Source organism: Sarcophilus harrisii, chromosome 2 (assembly GCF_902635505.1).
Source record: "Sarcophilus harrisii chromosome 2, mSarHar1.11, whole genome shotgun sequence".
In the NCBI taxonomy this organism is placed as follows: Eukaryota; Metazoa; Chordata; class Mammalia; order Dasyuromorphia; family Dasyuridae; genus Sarcophilus; species Sarcophilus harrisii.
In genome coordinates, this window is record NC_045427.1 from 281,973,611 (window position 1) to 281,994,460 (window position 20,850).

General features: G+C 37.1%; 1 protein-coding gene across 6 annotated transcripts in view; it reads right to left on the minus strand.

Moving 5' to 3' along the window:
* Window positions 1-6,960: 6,960 nt before the first annotated feature.
* The window catches only part of ITPK1 (inositol-tetrakisphosphate 1-kinase), a 328,102-nt gene continuing 314,212 nt past the window's right edge, over window positions 6,961-20,850 (minus strand). For all 6 annotated transcript variants that reach the window (XM_031952304.1, XM_031952307.1, XM_031952305.1 and 3 more), the window contains one exon: window positions 6,961-9,124. In XM_031952304.1, coding sequence (XP_031808164.1) covers window positions 8,799-9,124 — 326 coding nt within the window. In that variant the 3' untranslated portion in view covers window positions 6,961-8,798. The remainder of the gene's footprint in view (window positions 9,125-20,850) is intronic.

Consider the following 20,850-nt stretch of genomic DNA (forward strand, 5'->3'; position numbering starts at 1 on the left):
ATGAACACTTTTCTAAATGAGAGTTGAATGAAACCAGGACAGTCAAATAAAAATCTAACTAAAGCAATCAACAACTCAGGTAAAATAGCACAATATAAAATCATACAAATCATCAATATTTCTATATTTGACATCAAAATTCAGCAGATGGAGAAATTCCACTTATAATATCTACAGACGATGTAAAATACTTCTATTTGCCAAAACATATATATGTATGTATTTGTGTGTGTGTGTGTGTGTACACATTACAGCCAACACAATTTCAAAACACCTCTTACACAAATATAGACAGATCTGATTAACTGACAAAATATGAATTGCTAATAGAAAAATTAAGCCAATATAATAAGACTGGCATTCCCACCTAAATAAATTTACATTTATAATATTCTGTTGTTCAAGCTATCAAAGGATAATTCAAGTATCCATCTGGGACCAAGTTGGTTTCTTTATGAAAGATCTTGATTTCATCAATATGAATACTCCCTCCAAGGTCTGGGAAAGTTCCAGTGGCTTAAAAAAAAAAAAAAGGTGTGATCACTTGATAGCCTTTCTGATGACAAGCTTTTTTGAGTCTGACTCTGCTAGTTGGTTCATAAACAACAGGTATACAATCAAACACTAGAGTCTTACTTAATTGACTTAGCCAAAGTTTGTCCTCTGCTGACATAATCTGAGCAAATCATGACTTCTTCAAGGGGATAGGAAAGAGAGAGAAGGCAGTCATCAGACCAATGATATCAAGATGGTGGCAATGGCAAAAAAAAATATGGTAGAACCAAGTTCAATTAAAAGGAAGTATTATTTTTACTAAATAGTAGCATAAAATGGAAGTCTTCAAGAATAAAGACAAAATCTCCCTGAACCAACTCCTAGGATAGGAGTTGATGCCTAGAAACTCATGTCTACACAGAACCAGAGATCTACCGTTAATTTTTCACAGCTGGTTCCCAGAATAAAGAACTTAGTTTTAAACATGTCATTATTTAACATGTATGGGACTACCTGCCATCTAGAGGAGGGGGAAAAGGGGGAAGGAGGGGAGAATTTAGAACAGAAGGTTTTGCAAGACTCAGTGTTGAAAAATTACCCATTCATATGCTTTGTATATAAAAAGCTATAATAAAAACATAAAATTTAAAAACAAAATAAAACTTCATGTCATATAGAACCACGAATGCTAAAGCTAGAAGGAAGATTACAACCTCTAATCACTTAACTGCACATAGTAGTGAACAGACTCAGGCTAGGGACATGCCCATAGTGATACAAATACATGTGCAGACAAGACCATAATTATGTCGATTATTAAGAACTAGTTCAGAGATAGCTCTCCTGTTCCTTTTGTCCAGACCTTTTAACGTGTATTCTTTAAACCTCATAGGGGCATTGCTGAAGCAGGTGCTATCAGCCTTTGCATACAGATCTTTGGAAAGAAAGATACAGCCAGCCTCAGGGCTCAGACATCACCTTTCCTAAGACTAAATTGGCCAAGATGACAAAGTGGAGAATTACAAACCTTTGTTTCTAGATCTGGAATCCTGCCAGGGTTTTACCTATTACTGGTCCTGCAAAGACAGTCTCAATAGGCAGCAGAGCCCACCCCTTTTCACAGTCATATCCTCTTGTCCTGTTGGATACCATGTGGTTTTCCTCAACGTGTGTCCTATCTCAGCAGCAGCCCTGGGAGTCAAAAAATTGGGGGGCAGGAGAGATTCCAAAGCAAAAACTCCAATTAGCACAGAGTACCAAGGTCCCTGATACCACTATGTAAAGAGATTCCTCAGCTAAGCTTCAGCATCCAAATCAGGGTCTAAGAACCCAACCCAGGCTCCTAGACAAGCCAAAGTGAGGTAAAGAATCACAGGCTAAAATTAAGACGAACCTTAGAACCCAGAGTGTCATGGCTGGAAGGGACTTGAGAAATCACCTAGTTCAATTCCTCACTTTACAGAAGAGAAAGTAACTGGCCTATAGTCACATGACCAGCTGGTGTCAGAAAGTCTTGGATGAGACACTTCAGCATTAACCACACCCATACCCTGGTGTTGTAAGGCATTTATTTCTTGGTGTGTTTCAAATAGGATTTTTTTTTCTCCAAAACAATTACAGAAATAACAATTACAATACTTACTGTATCCGCTAGTGGCTGTTAAAAATCAAAATCCCATCTATCACAGAGGGTTGGCAAATTAAAAAAGAGGACTTATCCGCTCCCTCCCCCCAAAATGATAATGAATAGATGCCATGGTCTTCATCATTATCACATGTATGAAAGCATGCAATAAACTCAAATTTCCAACAAAAATTTTTGGTTTTTATAGTTAACCATGATTATATATATATATATATACATACACACATATATTATATTTCATATATATATATATATATATATATATATATATATCATACACACACACATACACACACACACATGAATTAAGTATAAAACAAGTCTGGACTTTTGATAATGGGAAGCCTGTGAACAGGATTTAAGTAAATTACATTATCACAAAACACTGTTTTTTTTGCTTTTGTTTTTGAAAACACCATAAAGTTGGAATTATATCTTCATCAAATCACTGCTGAAGGATCTTTGTTAGGAAGAGTATGAATCAGAAAGGAGAGAGGGATATGATTTCTTATAGTGCCCTGAATGGAATAGAGCAATGGGGAAAGGAGGAATGCTTAAAATTTGGGGGAAAGTGGTTCCCTCAGATGTCTAATGGAGCAATGCTAGGCTTTGTGGACTGTCGAAGGATGCAAAGGATATAAGAAGGATAAAGATGGTATGGAGGAATTAGGATAAGCAGAATAAGGGAGGGGATAAGGAGAGGGTATATTCATATTTCTATATACCTTTATAGTCTTTTCCCAAGGAGATGTGAGTATGTGGTGGGTTTGAGGCATTTGGCCATCAAAATTAGACAAAACTTGTAAACAACCATGTCTTTCAACAAGAAGAATAAAAGGATTCTAATTCATGTTTGGGTTAGAATGCAAAGGGAAACAAAGGCAAGGATACAAAGAAATGGAAAAAGCTCTACATTTCGCTAACAGACACTTCTATGTCCCTAGACAACAGAGGCCGATAAGAGAGACACTTTCAGTCATTGAACCTTTCCTTCATGGTCCTAAAAGTCCAACACTCAGGAAGCTGCAATAAATGTAGTAATCCTAGCCATCAATGCCAGTGACCAAAGAGGCTCAGCAGTTACTTAAGTTTATTGCACCTCAAGATCCCCTTGGTTTTATGAGCACTGCTTAGCTATGTATCCTACATTCCCTAAGACTTATGGGACAAAAATAGATGACTGCCTGCTCTGAAATAATCTGGGGTAGTAGTTTCCCTATAGAAAATTTTGCAACGAGGATTGAGAATCAATTTCACTTGGGGAATATTGAATTTGCTCAGAAGAGATATTTATTCATAAAAATCAAAATGCCAGAGCTGTAAGGGCTTCTCAAAGAATATATTCCAATCCCCTCAACTGATATTACGTAGAAATTGAAGCTAAGAAAGTGGCCTAAATAATCCTTAAATAAATCCATGTTTAATCCTATCATCTTATAAATAAAAGACAAGTGACTTGTCTAGGACCTCAAGTCTATTATATGATAGTCTTGAGTCTTGAATCCAGGTCTCATTTCCATTTGAATCCAAATGAACTCAATATGCTTTCCATTATGTCAGAGTCTGTGTTTGGAAGGAAATTAGTTCTTACTGGTGATGTGGTTCTGGAAGTAGAGGGCAAAAAAAAATATAAAATGGCAAATCTAAACAAATGAAAATTCTATAAAATCTACCATGAGAAATTGTTGCCTGTTGAATAGAAATTCTAATGTCTTCGGAAACAATTTCACAGATTTCAAGGGGAAAGGGATTGCAATTTCAATACCATTAATGCTTCACTATACTTCAACTAAAAGCAATTTCAAGACAGAACTTCAGAGATGGCTAACTGGCCTCTCACAGCAGATGTGTTAGAATCACCTATCAACTGTTTCTAGTGGACAATCTATTCATTTAAAAAACAGGGAATGTGGTGGTGGTGGAATCTGAGAGTACTTAAGCTAAACCAAAATTTACCAGTCAGTTGAAAAACCAATTCTGCTTCCTATATCTCAACTGTTTAAATCAGATTGAAAAGTCTGGACAGTTTAGGGAGTAAAAAAGAAAGAGTTGGAGATTTATTTGGCTATTAAGTGGCAAAAAACTAATAGGCTGACCTCTTTGAAACAGGTTCCTCTTCACACTCTGGAATTTGAAGTTGTCCGATTTCAATAAATGGCCTGGCTGGTGTTCCAAGAATAGTATGAGTTAGTTTTTATCTGCTCCTTCCTACCAATAGTCATGTTGGAAGTGTCACTGAACACAAATGGAGGTGCCATAGACAGAAATACAATCATCTGGGGGAAGGAATTTCACCTGAAATCCTCTGCAAAACCAGTAATCAGTGGATCATTATAAGAATGAGATAAAGGGTTTCACCTTAGATTCTTGGTAGTTGGACAAAGAGATCTGACATTACCCCTTTCTCCCTGCAAAGCAATTCTTCCTAAGTTAAGTCTTACAACTCAACACCAGGGCACCTACCACTTTTGTAATGTTTCTTTTAAAAACCAATTCTTTAGACTATTACTTCTCTGGCTGACAATTTGTGAGCCTGTTCTTGCCTGGACAAAACACCATCACATATAGATATATGGATAAATCAAAGAATGCAAGCTGACTTTTCCAACTCACAAGGGCTATCCCACCTAACCTGTCCACATTCCTCCTTCCCACTCTCCCCTCAAGACTAAAGGCCAATCTGGTTTATGGACAATTAAGGGAAAGGGATAAACAGGAACCAAGTTAGACTTCTCAATGGTCATCTACTACTTCTGTTTCTAAATGCCAACAGAGCAGGTCTTGAGCCAACAATGTCATTTAAAACCATATCTGGATGGGGCAGCTGGATGGTACAATGGATAGAGCACCAGCCCTGAAGTCAGGAGGACCTGAGTTCAAATCTGGTCTCAGATACTTAACATTTCCTAGCTGTGTGACCCTGAGCAAGTCACTTAACCCCAATTGCTTCAACCAAAAAACAAACAAACAAAAAACCATATCTGGGAGGGAGAGAGGAGGAGAGGGGCAGCTAGATAGTGCAGTGGATAAAGCACCTGCCCTGGAGTCAGATCCTGCCTCAGACATTTAACACTTCCTAGCTGTGTGATCCTGGGCAGGGCACTTAACCCCAATTGCCTCATAAAAAGATATTTTAAAAAAGTATATTACAACCAAGAGCATAAATTATAGAAAAATGTTTATAACTCAGAACCATTTATTATGGGCTCATAACCTCAAGAATTTGGGGATTGTTTTAATAGACTTCACAGGATAGTGAAATCATTTTCTCCAGAGAACAGAAAGAAAACAGAAGCTACAATGGCAAGAATAATGGAAGCTAAGAAAAAAAAAATAATATCTATACAAGCTGAATCTCAGGCCAAAAAGGTCCACTTAAACTGGGTTGAAAAACTAAGCTGAACCTGTCAGATTCCCATAAATTCATTCTTTCTCCTGGATGGAAAAAATCCAACTGAAAGGTTATAAGTCCTTATTATAATTTATTATTATCAAAATCCTAGGAGCGTTAAGACTAGGCAAAGAGTCACAAGCTAAAACCAAAAAGGAATGTAGTCATATCTATCTTATTGATGAGAGGTCTGTTGGTACCTTCTTCTTAGCAACACCAATGTAGCTAATATGATCCATTTCCTCTGTATGTGACCAGAAAGTAGCCAAGTTTGCCAGAGAGAATATTGCAAGTCCACTAGAAAAAGAACTTTCCCCCTTCTCTCTGTTTCATAATGTCTCATAACATTATGGAAAAATAGATTCCCTAATATAAAACAATCCATTTTACCCCTCTTACAATCAGCAGCAATTACTAGGTAGCCACACTTCCCATGTCCTATAAAATGTTATGTCACTGGAAAGCAGTTACATGAGATCTCTGTGCCTTGAAAATTTGGAAGACCCATCTGGAGAAATAAAAAATACAGAATTAAAACTGGGACGACATTGCAGGTTTCCAGGTGTCATATTAATAAAAATCCACCTGTTTTCTTTTGAGAATGTAGGATTGGGATTTTATTTTAAAAAGGTAACGCTATTAAAAACAAAACCAAAAAATATTTTTAAAAGACTTAAGAGAATCACATAACAGATTTTTAGCAACTGTTTGTAAACAAGTATAAAATACAATTACATTTCAGTAGTTTACTTTGGAAAAACAAGGCAGTGCAAAATCGGCTAACCAAACTTTCTAAGGCAAGCCCGATTAATCCACTCTGATTCAAAGGTAGAGCTAAGAAACGGCATACAGACATTAAAACTAGATCTAACGCTCAGTCATGTAAACATGGTTAGCTGGAAAGCTCTCAAGTTCCTAGAAAGCCTGACAGTTTCAATTAGGTCCATTCTTTCAGCCTTCCCCCTTCCCTTAATTTCCAATCCCCATCTTCTTCCCAACTGAAATGATCATTCTCATGTGTATTTCTTCCAAGAGGAGGCAAAAAAGAAATAACCGCAATATTAGCTAGCATTTATCTAGTGCTTTACACATTATCTCATTTGCCTCTTTCTTAACTCAGTATCATACAGAGCTTACAATAGCAGAATCTCACCCCAGAATGGCCTCATTGTACATGAATCAGAAGGTCCAAATATTTCTTCTCTCCTAAAGAGCATTTATATCTTATTATCTGACTCAAAAAAATAGATTTGACAAAGAAAATCATCAAAAAGTCATATGGGGAGAACATTTATATATCACCACAGATCATTACAAATCTTTGAGAATGTTTTAGAAAAATGAGATTTACTCCCTCCCATTTGAGCTTTGGGGTAAGGAAAGTATGGCCAAACAATGATTTAGAATAATGTGCCCAACCTGCTAGCCCAAAATACATGTGTAATGGTCCACAAAACTTTTAACACTCAAGGTTCTTATTTTTTTTTTTAATAACTTATAAGCTAGAAAAAGGATTCTTCTTCTTCCTTGTGTCCCTCATCTTCTACCAACCACTCTAGCCCTTTGCTCTGCCTACTTGGCCTGGACAAAGTTCCAAGGTTGAAGAGATCAGGGGGAATGAGAGCTGATTACAAAAGAGAATTCAAGAATTTTGCTTGTTTTCAGTATAGTTTGAACTGTGAAACAGTGATTTACAGTGTGATCTTAGTTTGGCTGCCTGTCAAAGAGAGAGTATTCTTTTGGGCTGTTCCTAGACCTTGTACAGAGGAGACAGGGGGACACAATCAATTCCTTCTTGACAATCAAATCTCTGACAGTCAACTTAGTATTTGGGAGTTGCAAGAACAAAGTATGGCAGATATTGGATTGAAATGCTGTAGGCTACAAGGTAGAATTCATGGATTCTGCCAAAAAGCTTTCAAGGGGTCAACATTAGCCACACCATGCTCTGGTTTATGATGTGTACCATTAAGATTGATGACCCTGACAATGTTTTCAGCCTTGTTTTCAGGGTCTATGGGAAAAAAATCAAACCTAGAAGTCCTCGAATATGCTCAGCTCAGGAGATCCTTCATCTCCCCCCACTTATTCAAGATCTAAGAATGCTTCGTAGAATCCTAACATTTCATGGCTAGAGTGACTCTTAAAAGAGATCATCCTTGGCCAAAGAGTGCAGAAAAGGAAGATGACTTTGAAAAGATCATACAAAAAGTTAGTGGAAGAGCTGGGCCACTGTTGAGTGATGGGTCTGGCTGGGTGTGCAGAGGGCAGCCAGAGGCTTTCACTTGGCACTAGAATCAACCAGTCTATAAACCATTCCAAAGTAGAGCTTGGAAGATTGCTTATGTCTCCCCGTTCCTGAAATGGTGTACTCAGAGGCATACCTCCTACAGAAACACACACACCATAGAACCTCCGAAGGTCATTCTAGGTCATCTCTCTCTGAGTTAGGGCAGGGCAGAGAGGGCAAATGCCATATGCTCATCTTTCTGGGCAGAGGTGGCTTTGGGGCACACTGTACTAATCATTTTCCTACTGAGATTGTATAATAAGCAAAAGGGGGACTGGCCTCAAAGGAGGAAGTGGGGACTACCACTAAAAGTGCAGGTGGGAAATATAAAGAGAAGATGAAACCATCTCTAATAATTGAAACCTCTCTTTAAATTATGACATTCACATACGATGCCAACCTTGGCCTCTCATTCCAGGAGGTCTGCACTTAAGACATACACTCATATGGGCTGAAAAGACCTTAGAGACTGAGCCTAATACCATTAATTTATAGATGAGGAATCTAAAGCCTAGACAGATGAAGTAACTCGTTAAAGGTCTCACAGGTTGGCCCACGGTGGTCAATTATAGTTTATAAAGAGGGAATAACTGCATATACTTTTACACACACACACACACACACACACACACACACACACACACACACAGAAACAGACACACATACACACAAAATAAATCACCAAAACAAAAACAATCATCCCACACATTAAGGTCTAGTGTTGATAACACAAGTGTGTGTAAACGTGTTAAAAAATTTGCAAATGGAAGTGGGTGAAACATCCCATTTTCTCCCGCTCTGATCACTGTGGGTTCTCCCCCCCCCCCTCCCTTTTAGATCACTGCATCAGGAAATCAGGTTAAAAAAATAATCAATGGAAATTTGTAGTAGTAGGTGGAACTCTTCTAAGCTGCTTGACTCATTATCGTGATTCTAGGTGGGCCCTTTGCTTGTGCCCTGGTCCATGGTGCCACCAGTTATTGGGAGGATGCTTTGGTGGCCAACGTTGCCACACAGTGCTGTTGGAAGCTGGGGGACACAGAAGTGTTGCACCCTAGTCTCTGGTGCTGCAGCTTCACCGAGCTGTTGGTCTCATTCTCCACAATCCAGGAGGAGTCTTTGCCCATCATGCTGCTGCAGCAGCCTGTACTGGTGCCACGTGTCCGCTCGCCTGCTAGACCACCAGACGGGTCAGCCAGGATCTTGTTGTGGGTGAGTGGGGTTGCCTCCAGGTTCTGGCCTTGCAGGACTGTAGCTATGTGGTTCAAGAGATCAGTGAAGAACTCAGTCACACCCTCATAGCCTGAGTGACGAAAAAGAGAAAGAAAAATAAAGAGAGAAATGATTTCTTTTGCTGTAGAACCACACAGTCAGAACATTAAGAAAAAAAGAGATGGAAGGAGAATACCAAATATTAGAATTGGAAGAGACCTACCTTTGAGATGATCTAGTTCAATTCACTGTAGAGGAAGAAGCTGAGACTCAGAAATTAAGTGAGCTGCTCAAAGTCACACAACTAGTGGGGGACTGAGATGGAACTAGATATCAGAGATCTTTCTATTATACCAATGCTATCTTTTCCCTGTAAGCAATGTTAAGTGATATGGATAAGGGCTTTCTGTGGGTGAAAGGAATTGGATTCTTGACCAGGTCATGAAAGACTTCAATAAAGACACTGGGAAGCCTTCCTCTCATAATGATTATCACATCTCATGACATATGCCTTACCCCTCCCCCCACAACACCTCTTACATTTTAATTAGTGCTTTCTTATCAACAATTCTATGAGGGAGGCACAGTTTAAAAAAAAAAAAAAAAAAAAAAAAAAAAAAAAAAGAACATGAGCTCCCTGAGGGTAGGGACTATAATTTCTTATCTTTTTTTTTGCTGAGGCAATTGAGGTTAAGTGACTTGCCCAGGATCACACAGCTAGGAAGTGTTAAGTGTCTGAGAACAGATTTGAACTCAGGTCCTTCTGACTTCAGGGCTGGTATTCTAACCACTGCACTACCTAGCTGCCTCATATAATTTTTTTATCTTAAACAAAAATCCCTGTTGTTCACCACAGTGCCTGGTATATAGTTAAAGTATTTAATAAATGCTCACTAATGGACATACGACAGAAGCATCTTGAGCTCAGAAACTGGTCCACTTTTGTGTTTGCTGTCCCTAGGACAATACCGGACATATAATAGAAGAGAACATATGAGGAGAAAGCTACCTTGTCAAATGCATGAGACAGCAGGAACAAAACCTGCTAACTTAATGATGTTTTTTTAGAAGAAAAATGTTGGGAGAAGAGATGTGTAAGTTAACTACAAAGAAACCTCTCTTTCAAACTCTCCCTCCATCTCTATCTCTCTCCCCACCTATCATGATACTCCCTTAAAGATGTGTGTCCCTTACTTCCTTTTTTGTGCTCAAGATCCCCAGCAAGTGAAGTCACTCAAATACCCAAATTCTGATGTCATAAGAAGGACTCTCCTTTTTAACCACCCCAACAAATTAATTGTTCTTCTCCTGGATCTATATGCTTGTATAGATTCTGCTAAGATAAACTGCTCATCTCATCCTAGGACAAGAATTTCATAACATGGGCTTTGTTAAATGGATTTCCAAGAACAACCAAACAGGCTTAGAATCTTATTATATTTTCTTCTCAGAGCCAAAGTTATGCGGATTACCAAGAAACTAAACTGGACAAGAGATGATATCTGGATCTGTCTGAAGCACTCAGGATGATTTTGGTAGGAGGAATGGCAAGGCAATAAACACTTATATTCCTTAAATGCTGGTTGTCTTTAAGAACTGCTGTGAAGAATTTATAAATAGGCACTTCTCTAGTACAATCTTTACTTTCATGCCTTAGCATTATACATGTCGTCTGTGGACTCTCTGTGCTTATTTCAGGGAAGTATAATTTCCAGCAGGTTCTACCAAACAGCAAAGGCTTAAAATATGAGCCCATGATCAGAATCTTTCCAAGTATAGGACCACAGAAACAGACTTGTCACTAGCTGTGAAGTGACCAATTTTTTAGTCATAGCAATTCTTGGAGACAAGCTAATAAGTCACTGAGGGGCTGCAATCTTTACTACTAGAAGGAGTACCATGCTTCATGAGCTTTCTGTAGTGTTGGAGGGCTTTAAAACATAGAACTATCTTTCACAAAAAGCACCAGCGTATCCATCCAGATAACTTTGATCTATACTTCAAGAAGCTTTCTGAATTAGACTCACAATATCGAGTTATTTGTAGGGGCAGCTAGGTGATGCAGTGGATAGAGCACCAACCCTGAAGTCAGGAGGACCCGAGTTCATATCTGGTCTCAGGCACATAACACTTCCTAGCTGTGTGACCTTGGGCAAGCCGCTTAACCCCAACTGCCTCAGCAAAAAAAAAAAAAAAAGTAGTCTTTCAGTAGAAAATGAACATTGCTGAATGAATACAATTACTATTCATTTACCTGATGAGAATTGATCTTATGTAAGAGATTAATCAAACAAGAAAGTTAAAAAATTGTGAATATAATTATGACATGATATGCTGAGGACCACAGCATCATATTTTAGAAGAAATATTAAATTTAGAATATATGAAAAAGTAATGTATTCTCTCTAAAGATGACTTCTCTAATCACAGAAGAGAAATATTTACATGCCTACAAATAATGGCCAACATTTATATGCTTTAAAATTTACAAAACACTTGACAGATATTATCTTCTTTAACCTTCAAAACACCAAGAGTTAGGTTTTATCTCCATTTTACAGATAAGGGAAACTGAGACAGATGGATGTTAAGTGACATAGCTAGGAAGTGTCTAAGGCCTGAACTCAATCAGTTTTCCTGACTCTGTTCAGTGTTCTATCCACAGTACTACCTATTCTTATTGTATTGGCCTTGGGATATTTTAGGTGGAAGTTTTGATTTGTGCTTCTATAATACTCTTATCGAATATAATTTGTTCAATATTGAAAATCACTGTGAGTTTTTTAAAATTATAAATGGTTCTTTGTCTTTGTCTCTGTTATCATTTTGTTATTTATGCCAGGCAGAGATCTTACTCCTTCATTGATCTTTTTGCTTCCAAACTAGGTTTAAAAACAAATAAATAAACAATTATCAAAATTTAAAAAAAATAAAATTATAAATGATTTATTTCTTCCTTTTTGTCACTCACTGTGATTAAAGACACATTACCCTAGTTGAGAAGGATGAGGAAGATAGTACCATTCCATGATAAGATAAACACACACTGGCTGTCTGACCCTGGCCAAGTCACTGAACCCCTTCAAGTTACCCACCCCCTAGGGAGACTCTCTAAAAACCAAAAGTTACAGAGCAGGTATAAATCCACATGGGTAGAAGCAACTTCTTTGCTGGATCTTCTTTATATCAGAGTGTCAGTGTGTGTGTGTACACATACATATGAAAAAATAAAATCTTGCCCATATAATGGTTATAAATAAATACTACTGAATAAATGCTCTTAACATGTGAGTGTGTTCACATACTTCAAAAATCTATAATTTCATCCAGATAGATCTCTCAACTTAACAGACTGTCTCCATAAGTTTCTGTAACCAAAAAACCAAAATAAAATTCAACATTCAATCATCGCCTTCAAATGGTATCTGAGCAAGGCTGCTCCTCAGATGATGGATAGTCACTGGACCCAAACTCAAAGTCAGGAGTTTGTTAACACTTTAGAGAGCTCATGCTGGATTTTTTTTGGGTTCTCCATGTCATGGTGGAAGAAAACTGAGGATATGTTGCAAATCAAATATTGTCCTTCCTACTTCACTCCTAAATAATAGTCATAGCCTGATAAAACTGGTTTAGCCTAGAAAAAGATTGCTTGTACATATCCTGGATACTAGCATTAAAATGAGTAAGAATAACATCTACTAAGATTCCTACCATAAAAGTTAGGTTAGCTTCTCCCTAAGAGGAAATAAAAACATCCTCAACACTAAGATAGTTCAGAAGATTAAGATTCAAACAGCTGGTATTACTTTTAGGTTTTCTAAATACAAAAGCACAGCTGGGATAACTCAGTGATGACTCATCAGTCCTGAGTCATGGAAAAAGCATGGGCCTTAGGAGTGAGGCCACCAGGACATCTAAAATAACCTTCTTGATCCTCAAATTATTCATGTATAAAGCCAAAGCAATGCCACTCTTAGCTGTACCAGATCTAAAATTATATTATAGAGCAGCAGTTACCAAAACCATTTGGTATTGGCTAAGGAACAGGTTAGTTGATCAGTGGAATAGGTTAGGTTCAAGGGACAAAACAGTAAACTATAGCAACCTAGTGTTTGACAAATCCAAAGACCCCAGCTTTTGGGATAAGAACTTACTGTTTGACAAAAATTGCTGGGAAAATTGGAAACTAATATGGCAGAAACTAGGCATTGATCCACACTTAACACAGTACACAAAGATAAGGTCAAAATGGGTTCATGACCTAGGCATAAAGAATGAGATTATAAATAAATTAGAGGAACACAGAATAGTTTACCTCTCAGACCTGTGGAAGGGGAAGGAATTTATGACCAAAGAAGAACTAGAGATCATTACTGATCACAAAATAGAAAATTTCGATTATACCAAACTGAAACGTTTTTGTACAAACAAAACTAATGCAGACAAGATTAGAAGGGAAGCAATAAAATGGGAAAATATTTTTACAGTCAAAGGTTCTGATAAAGGCCTCATTTCCAAAATATATAGAGAATTGACTCTAATTTATAAAAAATCAAGCTATTCTCCAATTGATAAATGGTCAAAGGATATGAACAGACAATTCTCAGATGAAGAAATTGAAACTATTTCTAACCACATGAAAAGATGCTCCAAGTCATTATTAATTAGAGAAATGCAAATTAAGACAACTCTGAGATACCACTTCACACCTGTCAGATTGGCTAGAATGACAGGGAAAGATAATGCGGAATGTTGAAGGGGATATGGGAAAACAGGGACACCAATACATTGTTGGTGGAACCGTGAATACATCCAACCATTCTGGAGAGCAATTTGGAACTATGCTCAAAAAGTTATCAAACTGTGCATACCCTTTGATCCAGCAGTGTTACTACTGGGCTTATATCCCAAAGAGATACTAAAGAAGGGAAAGGGACCTGTATGTGCACGAATGTTTGTGGCAGCCCTTTTTGTAGTGGCTAGAAACTGGAAACTGAGTGGATGCCCATCAGTTGGAGAATGGCTGAATAAATTGTGGTATATGAATATTATGAAATATTATTGTTCTGTTAGAAATGACCAACAGGATGATTTCAGAAAAGCCTGGAGAGACTTACACAAACTGATGCTGAGTGAAACGAGTAGGACCAGGAGATTATTATATACTTCAACAATAATACTAGATGATGACCAGTTCTGATCAACCTGGCCATCCTCAGCAATGGGATCAACCAAATCATTTCCAATGGCGCAGTAATGAACTGAACCAGCTACGCCCAGAGAAGGAACTCTGGGAGATGACTAAAAACCATTACATTGAATTCCCAATCCCTAGATTTTTGCCCACTTGTATTTTTGATTTCCTTCACAAGCTAATTGTACAATATTTCAGAGTCTGATTCTTTTTGTACAGCAAAATAACGGTTTGGTCATGTATACTTATTGTGTATCTAATTTATATTTTAATATATTTAACATTTACTGGTCATCCTGCCATCTGGGGGAAGGGGTGGTGGATAAGAGGGGAAAAATTGGAACAAGAGGTTTGGCAATTGTCAATGATGTAAAGTTACCCATACATATAACCTGTAAATAAAAGGCTATTAAATTAAAAAAAAAAAAAAAAAAAAAGCAATGCCACTTATCACAGATTCTTGACCACTTGTTCCTAGGATTCAAGATGATTCAGTTTGATGGACCCTGTCAGGCATCATGCCTGAGGACAGGATCCTTTTGGATAGAGTGAGTTAAAGTCAAACTAGACTGCATTAACTCCAAATCTGTTCATAAGATAGAATGGAAGAAGAGAGGTTCTAGCAGGCATATATGTAGAAACCAGGGAAAAAACCCTAAACTTAGCTTTCTAATTTATACAATTGCTGTAATTACCTGTGAATTATGCTGCTCCCCCAGCAACAGCTGAATATGCAAAGCTGAGGTCCTCACTGAGCCAGCACCAACACAGAATTGCCTCCCCTTAATGAAACCTTTACTATTTGTTGGTGACAAATTAATAATCAAATAGTGACCCAGGTATAATCTGAAAATCAATCCTGTAGTCTGTAAAACCTCACAGAGCTTTGATTTAAGATAAAATACTCAGTAAATGTCACAAACTTTGTTGCTCATGCCTCCTGACACCCACTTCATTTCCCCAGACTGGATCTATTTTAAAAGTTAGCAGGGCAGTAAGGTACAGAAAAATAGTTATTGTCTTTGTATCTGACAGCAAAACATACCTCTGGACCATTCCAAAGGCTAAGTGATAACAGTGGGTTTCCTTGGATTTAAGAACTTGGATGGTCCTTCTAGAATAAACTGACCTCTGACCTACATACCATTTATTTATAAAATGCTTTGAGATGCCTAAATGGTATATTAATTGTCAATCATTATCTTATTAGCAGTCATGGAGCCCTGGATGCTTTTTAGTATTAGTGACTTCAAAGGATCTTGTTTCTCAGGTTTTCTAAGCGGCTAGAAATGAATTACATATATTCCCCAGGATGGGAAGAGATGGGAAATCTAAAAGAAAACACAAACTTCAATGTTAGCTCTCATCCTTGGGCTAAGAAATGAACACAAAATCATAACCATAATTGGGAAAGAGATATGAGGGGCCCCTCTGTATATCTCATTTATTTTACAGGTAAGAAAACAAGGTTCAGAGAATTAAGTGTCTAATGCATGATTTGAATTCAAGTTTTCTTGATTCCAAGTCTAGTGTTCTCTATCCATTAGAGCAAGAACATGAAAGACTGAAGCCTAAAGTAGGTGAGGCACTTTATTGAGAAGACCAAGAGAAGAAGGGATACGAGAGGTCTAAGAAGAGGAAAATGTCTGGTTCAATTATTATAGAGAAGTTGATAGTTAGGGGAAAAAAAGATTTTCACAAAGCAGCAAGAGCCCACTTGAGGTAAGATAACATAATGAGGAACAAATGAGCTAATATATCAGGTGCTTTGCAAACCTTTAAAGGGGTACATAAATGTCAGCTATTGTAAAATGAGACATAACACAGATGTGAAAGGTAGTGCTGCACAGTGGAGAAAGAGCTAACCTTAGCCATAAATGTGACTTCCACTACCAAGTACTGGCTTGTGATTCAGTGTTCACACTTAACCTCTCATTAGAGCTCCCCAGACAACTCTCAATGAGCAGATAAAAAATTAGTGAAGTCTCTCACCAACAACAGGCCACTATCATAACAACAAGCAACACACACACTCTCAGTTAATTACCCAAGGAAGAAATGTTTCCTAATTCCTCCAAAGAACTCACTATTTGCTCAAAGTATAACCACATGAGCTTTCATTTATGTGACACTATGAAGTATTTTCTTCACCACTATTCTGTGAGACAAGAAGGTATTATTACTTTCATTTTAATGACAGTTCTCCTCAAATACTCTCTAAACATCATTAAATACTTCTATAAAACAATTACTGGAGTACAGAACTCACAAAATGCCAAAAACAAATTAAAAGGTCAGCAGGAAAGGTCTGTTGCACTTGGGGAGTCACTGAATTAGCAGCCAGAGGTCTCAGCCCACATAGAATAAGAACAAATAGTCAAAAGGAGATTAGAGGGATCTCTTTGCTAGCACTGAGGCAGGACTTTGTTGCTTTGCCCATATTTGGATCCAGATTGCAGTACCAAGGCAAGGAGAAGCACTAGCACACCAGAGCTTGTGACTACAGTATAGTGGGGACTCTACTCAATTCCAGAGTAAAAAAAGAGCTTATGGTCACTCACAATCCAGAATATAGATCAGGAGAATAACAAACACACCTCTTTTTTGATCTCACCACTGGAAGAACTGAAAATTTTTAAGTCCTTAGAAGCATCTTAGAACACAGCTACATAGAACTCCTGAAGTGCACCCTATAGCCTGGAAGCAGAATCCTACTTTAATAAAAAGTTAAAATTCAAGAAATAGATTAGGGAAAATCAGCACACAAGAGAAAAAAATACTGGCCACAGAAAGTTACTGTGGTGACAAGAAGATCAAAATACACACTAATAAGAAGATAATAAAAGTCAGAACTCCTATATCGTAAGCCTCAAAGAAAGACATTAACTGGTCTCAGGTGATGGAGGAACTTAAAAAAAACTTGAAAATTGAGAGAGGTAGAGAAAAAATTGTGAAGAGAAATGAGAATGATGCAAGAAAATCATGAATAAAGAATCAACACCTTGGTAAAAATACCAAAGAAATTAACACCTTAAAAAACAGACCAGACCAAATGGTAAAAGAAGTACAAAAGCCAACAAGAACAAGAATGTCTTAAAAAGTATAATTGGCCAAATAGAAAAAGAGGCACAAAAATTCACTGAATGAAAAAAACTCCTTAAAAAGTAGAATTGACCAAATGGGAAAGGAGTTACAAAAGTTCACTGAAAAGAATAATTTCTTAAAAATTATAATTGGGCAAATGGAAGCTAAGGACTGTATGAAAGATCAAGAAACAATAAAGCAAAATCAAAAGAATGAAAAAAAAAGAAGACAATGTCAAATATCTCATTAGAAAAACAAATGATCTGGGAAATAGGTCCAGTAGAGAGAATTTAAAAATTACTGGATTACCTGAAAACCATAATAAAAAAAAAAAAAAAAAAAAAAAAAAAAAAAAAAAAAAAAAAAAAAAAAAAAAAAAAAAAAAAAAAGGCTCAGACATCATGTTTCAAGAAATCAAGTTAAACTGTCCTGATATTCTAGAACCAGAGGGCAAAATAGAAACTGAAAGAATCTAATCATCACCTCTTGAAAGAGATCCCAAAATGAAAACTTTCAGGAATATTATAGTAAAATTCCAGAACAATCAGATCAAGGAGAAAATATCTGGCTACAAGTAGCCAGAAAGAAACAAATTATCATGCCACAGTCAGGATAATACAAGATTTAGCAGCTTTTACATTAATGGACTGGAGGGCTTGGAATATATTCCAGAGAGCAAAGGAGCTAAGATTACAACCAAGAATCACCTACTCAGCAAAACTGAGTATAATCCTTCAAGGGGGAAAAATGGATATTCAATGAAAGCATTCCTGATGGAAAAGAACAGAGCTGAATAAGGTTAAAACAGGTTAAAACTGTTTACATTCCTACACAGGAAGATGATACATGTAACTCAAAAGAACTTTTTCATTTTTAGGACAGTTAGCAGGAGTTCATGACAGAGGCACAGGTGTGAATTAAATATGAAGGGATGATATCTAAAAAAATAAAATTGAGGGATAAGAAAGGAAAGCACTAGGAGAAAGAGAAAGAGAGAGGTGGAATGGGGTAAATTATCTCATAAAAGAGGTAAAATAAAGCTCTCACAGTGGAGGGGAAGAGAAGGGAATGAACCTTTCTTCAGAACTAGGTCAAACATACACACTCATTGGGTACACAAATCTATTTCGTTCTACAGGAAAGTAGGAGAAGAGGATGCGAGAAGGGGTTAAAGAACGGAGGGGATAATCAGAAGCCAAACACTTTTAAGGAGGGACAGCATGAAAGGAGAGAGAATATAATGAACAGGGGAAGAAATAAGATAGGGGGAAATACAATTAGCAATAGTAAAAAGGAAAAAAATTTTGGACAAATTTTTTTTTGATAAAGACCTTTTTTAAAACATATATAGAACTGAACTAAATTTTTAAAAAATAAGGGCCATTCCCCAACTGCTAATCTATATCCATATGAAAAGATGCTCTAACTCACTATTGATAGGAGAAATGAAAATTAGAACAATTCCGAAGTACTATCTCAAACTTACTATATTGGCTAATAGGGCATTACAAGGAAAATAATAAATGTTGAAGGGAACGTGAGAAAAATGAAACATCAATGCACTATTGGTGAAGTTGTGAACTAATTCAACCATTCTGGAGAGCAATTTGGAACTATGATTAGGGGGCTATAAAGCCATGCATACTCTTTGACCTACCAAAACCACTACTAAGTCTGTATCCCAAAAGAGGTTTAAAAAAAATGGAAAAGTACTTATATGTATAAAAATATTTATAGCAAGCTCTTTCTTAGTGGCAAAGAATGAGAAATTGAAGGGGGAATGGCTGATGGAAGAAATGATAAGCAGAATGCTCTCAGAAAAATCTGGAAAAACTTTCATGAGTTGATACAAAGTGAAATATATTATGTACATGGCAGCAATATTGTAAGATAATAAGCTGTGAATAATTTAGCTATTCTTAGCAATACATGATCTAAGGTAATTCTAAGGGACTTATGAAGAAAAATGCTATTTATCCCCAGGGAAAGAACTTGACAGTGTCTGAATACAGACTGAAGCATGCTTTTTATACTTTTTAAACTTTTTTTTTTGTTGGGGATGGGGGGGGGGGGAAGAGTATATTTTCTTTTACAACATGACTATTATTGAAATGTTTTACATGAATACATGTGTACAACCTTTAACAATTGCTTGATTTCTCAATGGGGAGAGGGAAATGGGAGAAAGGGAGAGAATTTGGAACTCAAAATTCAGAAAACGAATGTTAAAAATTGTTTTTCACATGTTATTGAGCAAAAATAAAATACTAAATACATAAAAAAAAAAAGAACTATTTAGAATACATAATGATGAAGGGACTAGATGTGTCACAGTATGGATTAGAGCTCAGACTTGAGAACAGACCCCTGGCTCTATATTCAGTGAAAATTTCAAGATCCAATCCAATTCAACAAGCATTTGTTAAGGACCAAATATCTAATTTCAAGGCACGGGGATACAAAACCAAACAATAGTCCTTGCACTCAAGAAAAACTTAATTTCCTTAAGAAGCAGATGTTGCCTCTTAAGATAAAGAAAAATGTCTGATGAAGTAGGGCCTTTGCTATAGCTCCCCAAACTGCCACCAGAGACTATATTACAACCATGGCCCCTCCCCTCTGCCCCTGGACTCAGGAGACCTTCTGAGGTCCTCATTACTCAGATATTTCTTCATTCCTCAGGTCCACAAGGGAGGAATATATAAAATACACACACAACCCAGGCACACAAACTATAAGGCACAACTTTCTGCTTGACTTACAGCCTGGTTTTATTTTAGCTATATTTCATCAGCCCTTACCTCTTCTCCCACCTTTGCTGTTACTGAATAGAGAATCTAAGAATGAATATGAAATGTTAGTCCTGAAAAGGGCCTTAAAGAGCCTGTGATCCAAACCACTTGTTTTAGAAAAGAGGAAACAGAGACCGAGTACCAATGACTTGGGCTTGGTCCAGATGATCCCTAATGTCACTTCCTACTCTTGAAATTCTTTGGCATGACTTTTCTGAGACCCCCCAAAGCTACTGAGCAATAATGGTGGCACTAGAATTCAAGTACTCTAGGCTCAATGCTCATTTCACTATAGAATAATTCTCAAATACTGGAAGGGAAAATTCAGACCTCTGCAAAAATGGCTTGTTCTTGGACATGACCAGTCACTCCTGCCTCTAAAGACCTGCATCATACATCTTTCCTACTTGGTACTCTCCTCTGCTAAATTCTAATCACCCTTCAAGGTCCAGCATCATTCCAACCTCTTCCTCATAACTTTCCCTGGAACCAGCCAAGATCACAATGATTTCTCTCTCCTCTAAAGCCAAAGCTTTTATTATCTATCATTCATATGGCATTTATGTTCTAATATCTTGTAATATACCTGAGACAATTCTATGATGTTTCATCCATATTTTTCAATTATGTTGCCAAAACTCATGATTAATTGACATAATTTTTGGAAACCAAATCACAACATGGCACGACAACATGGCTTCAGTAGCAACACATATAAATGTAAACTATCATAATGATTAAATGAGA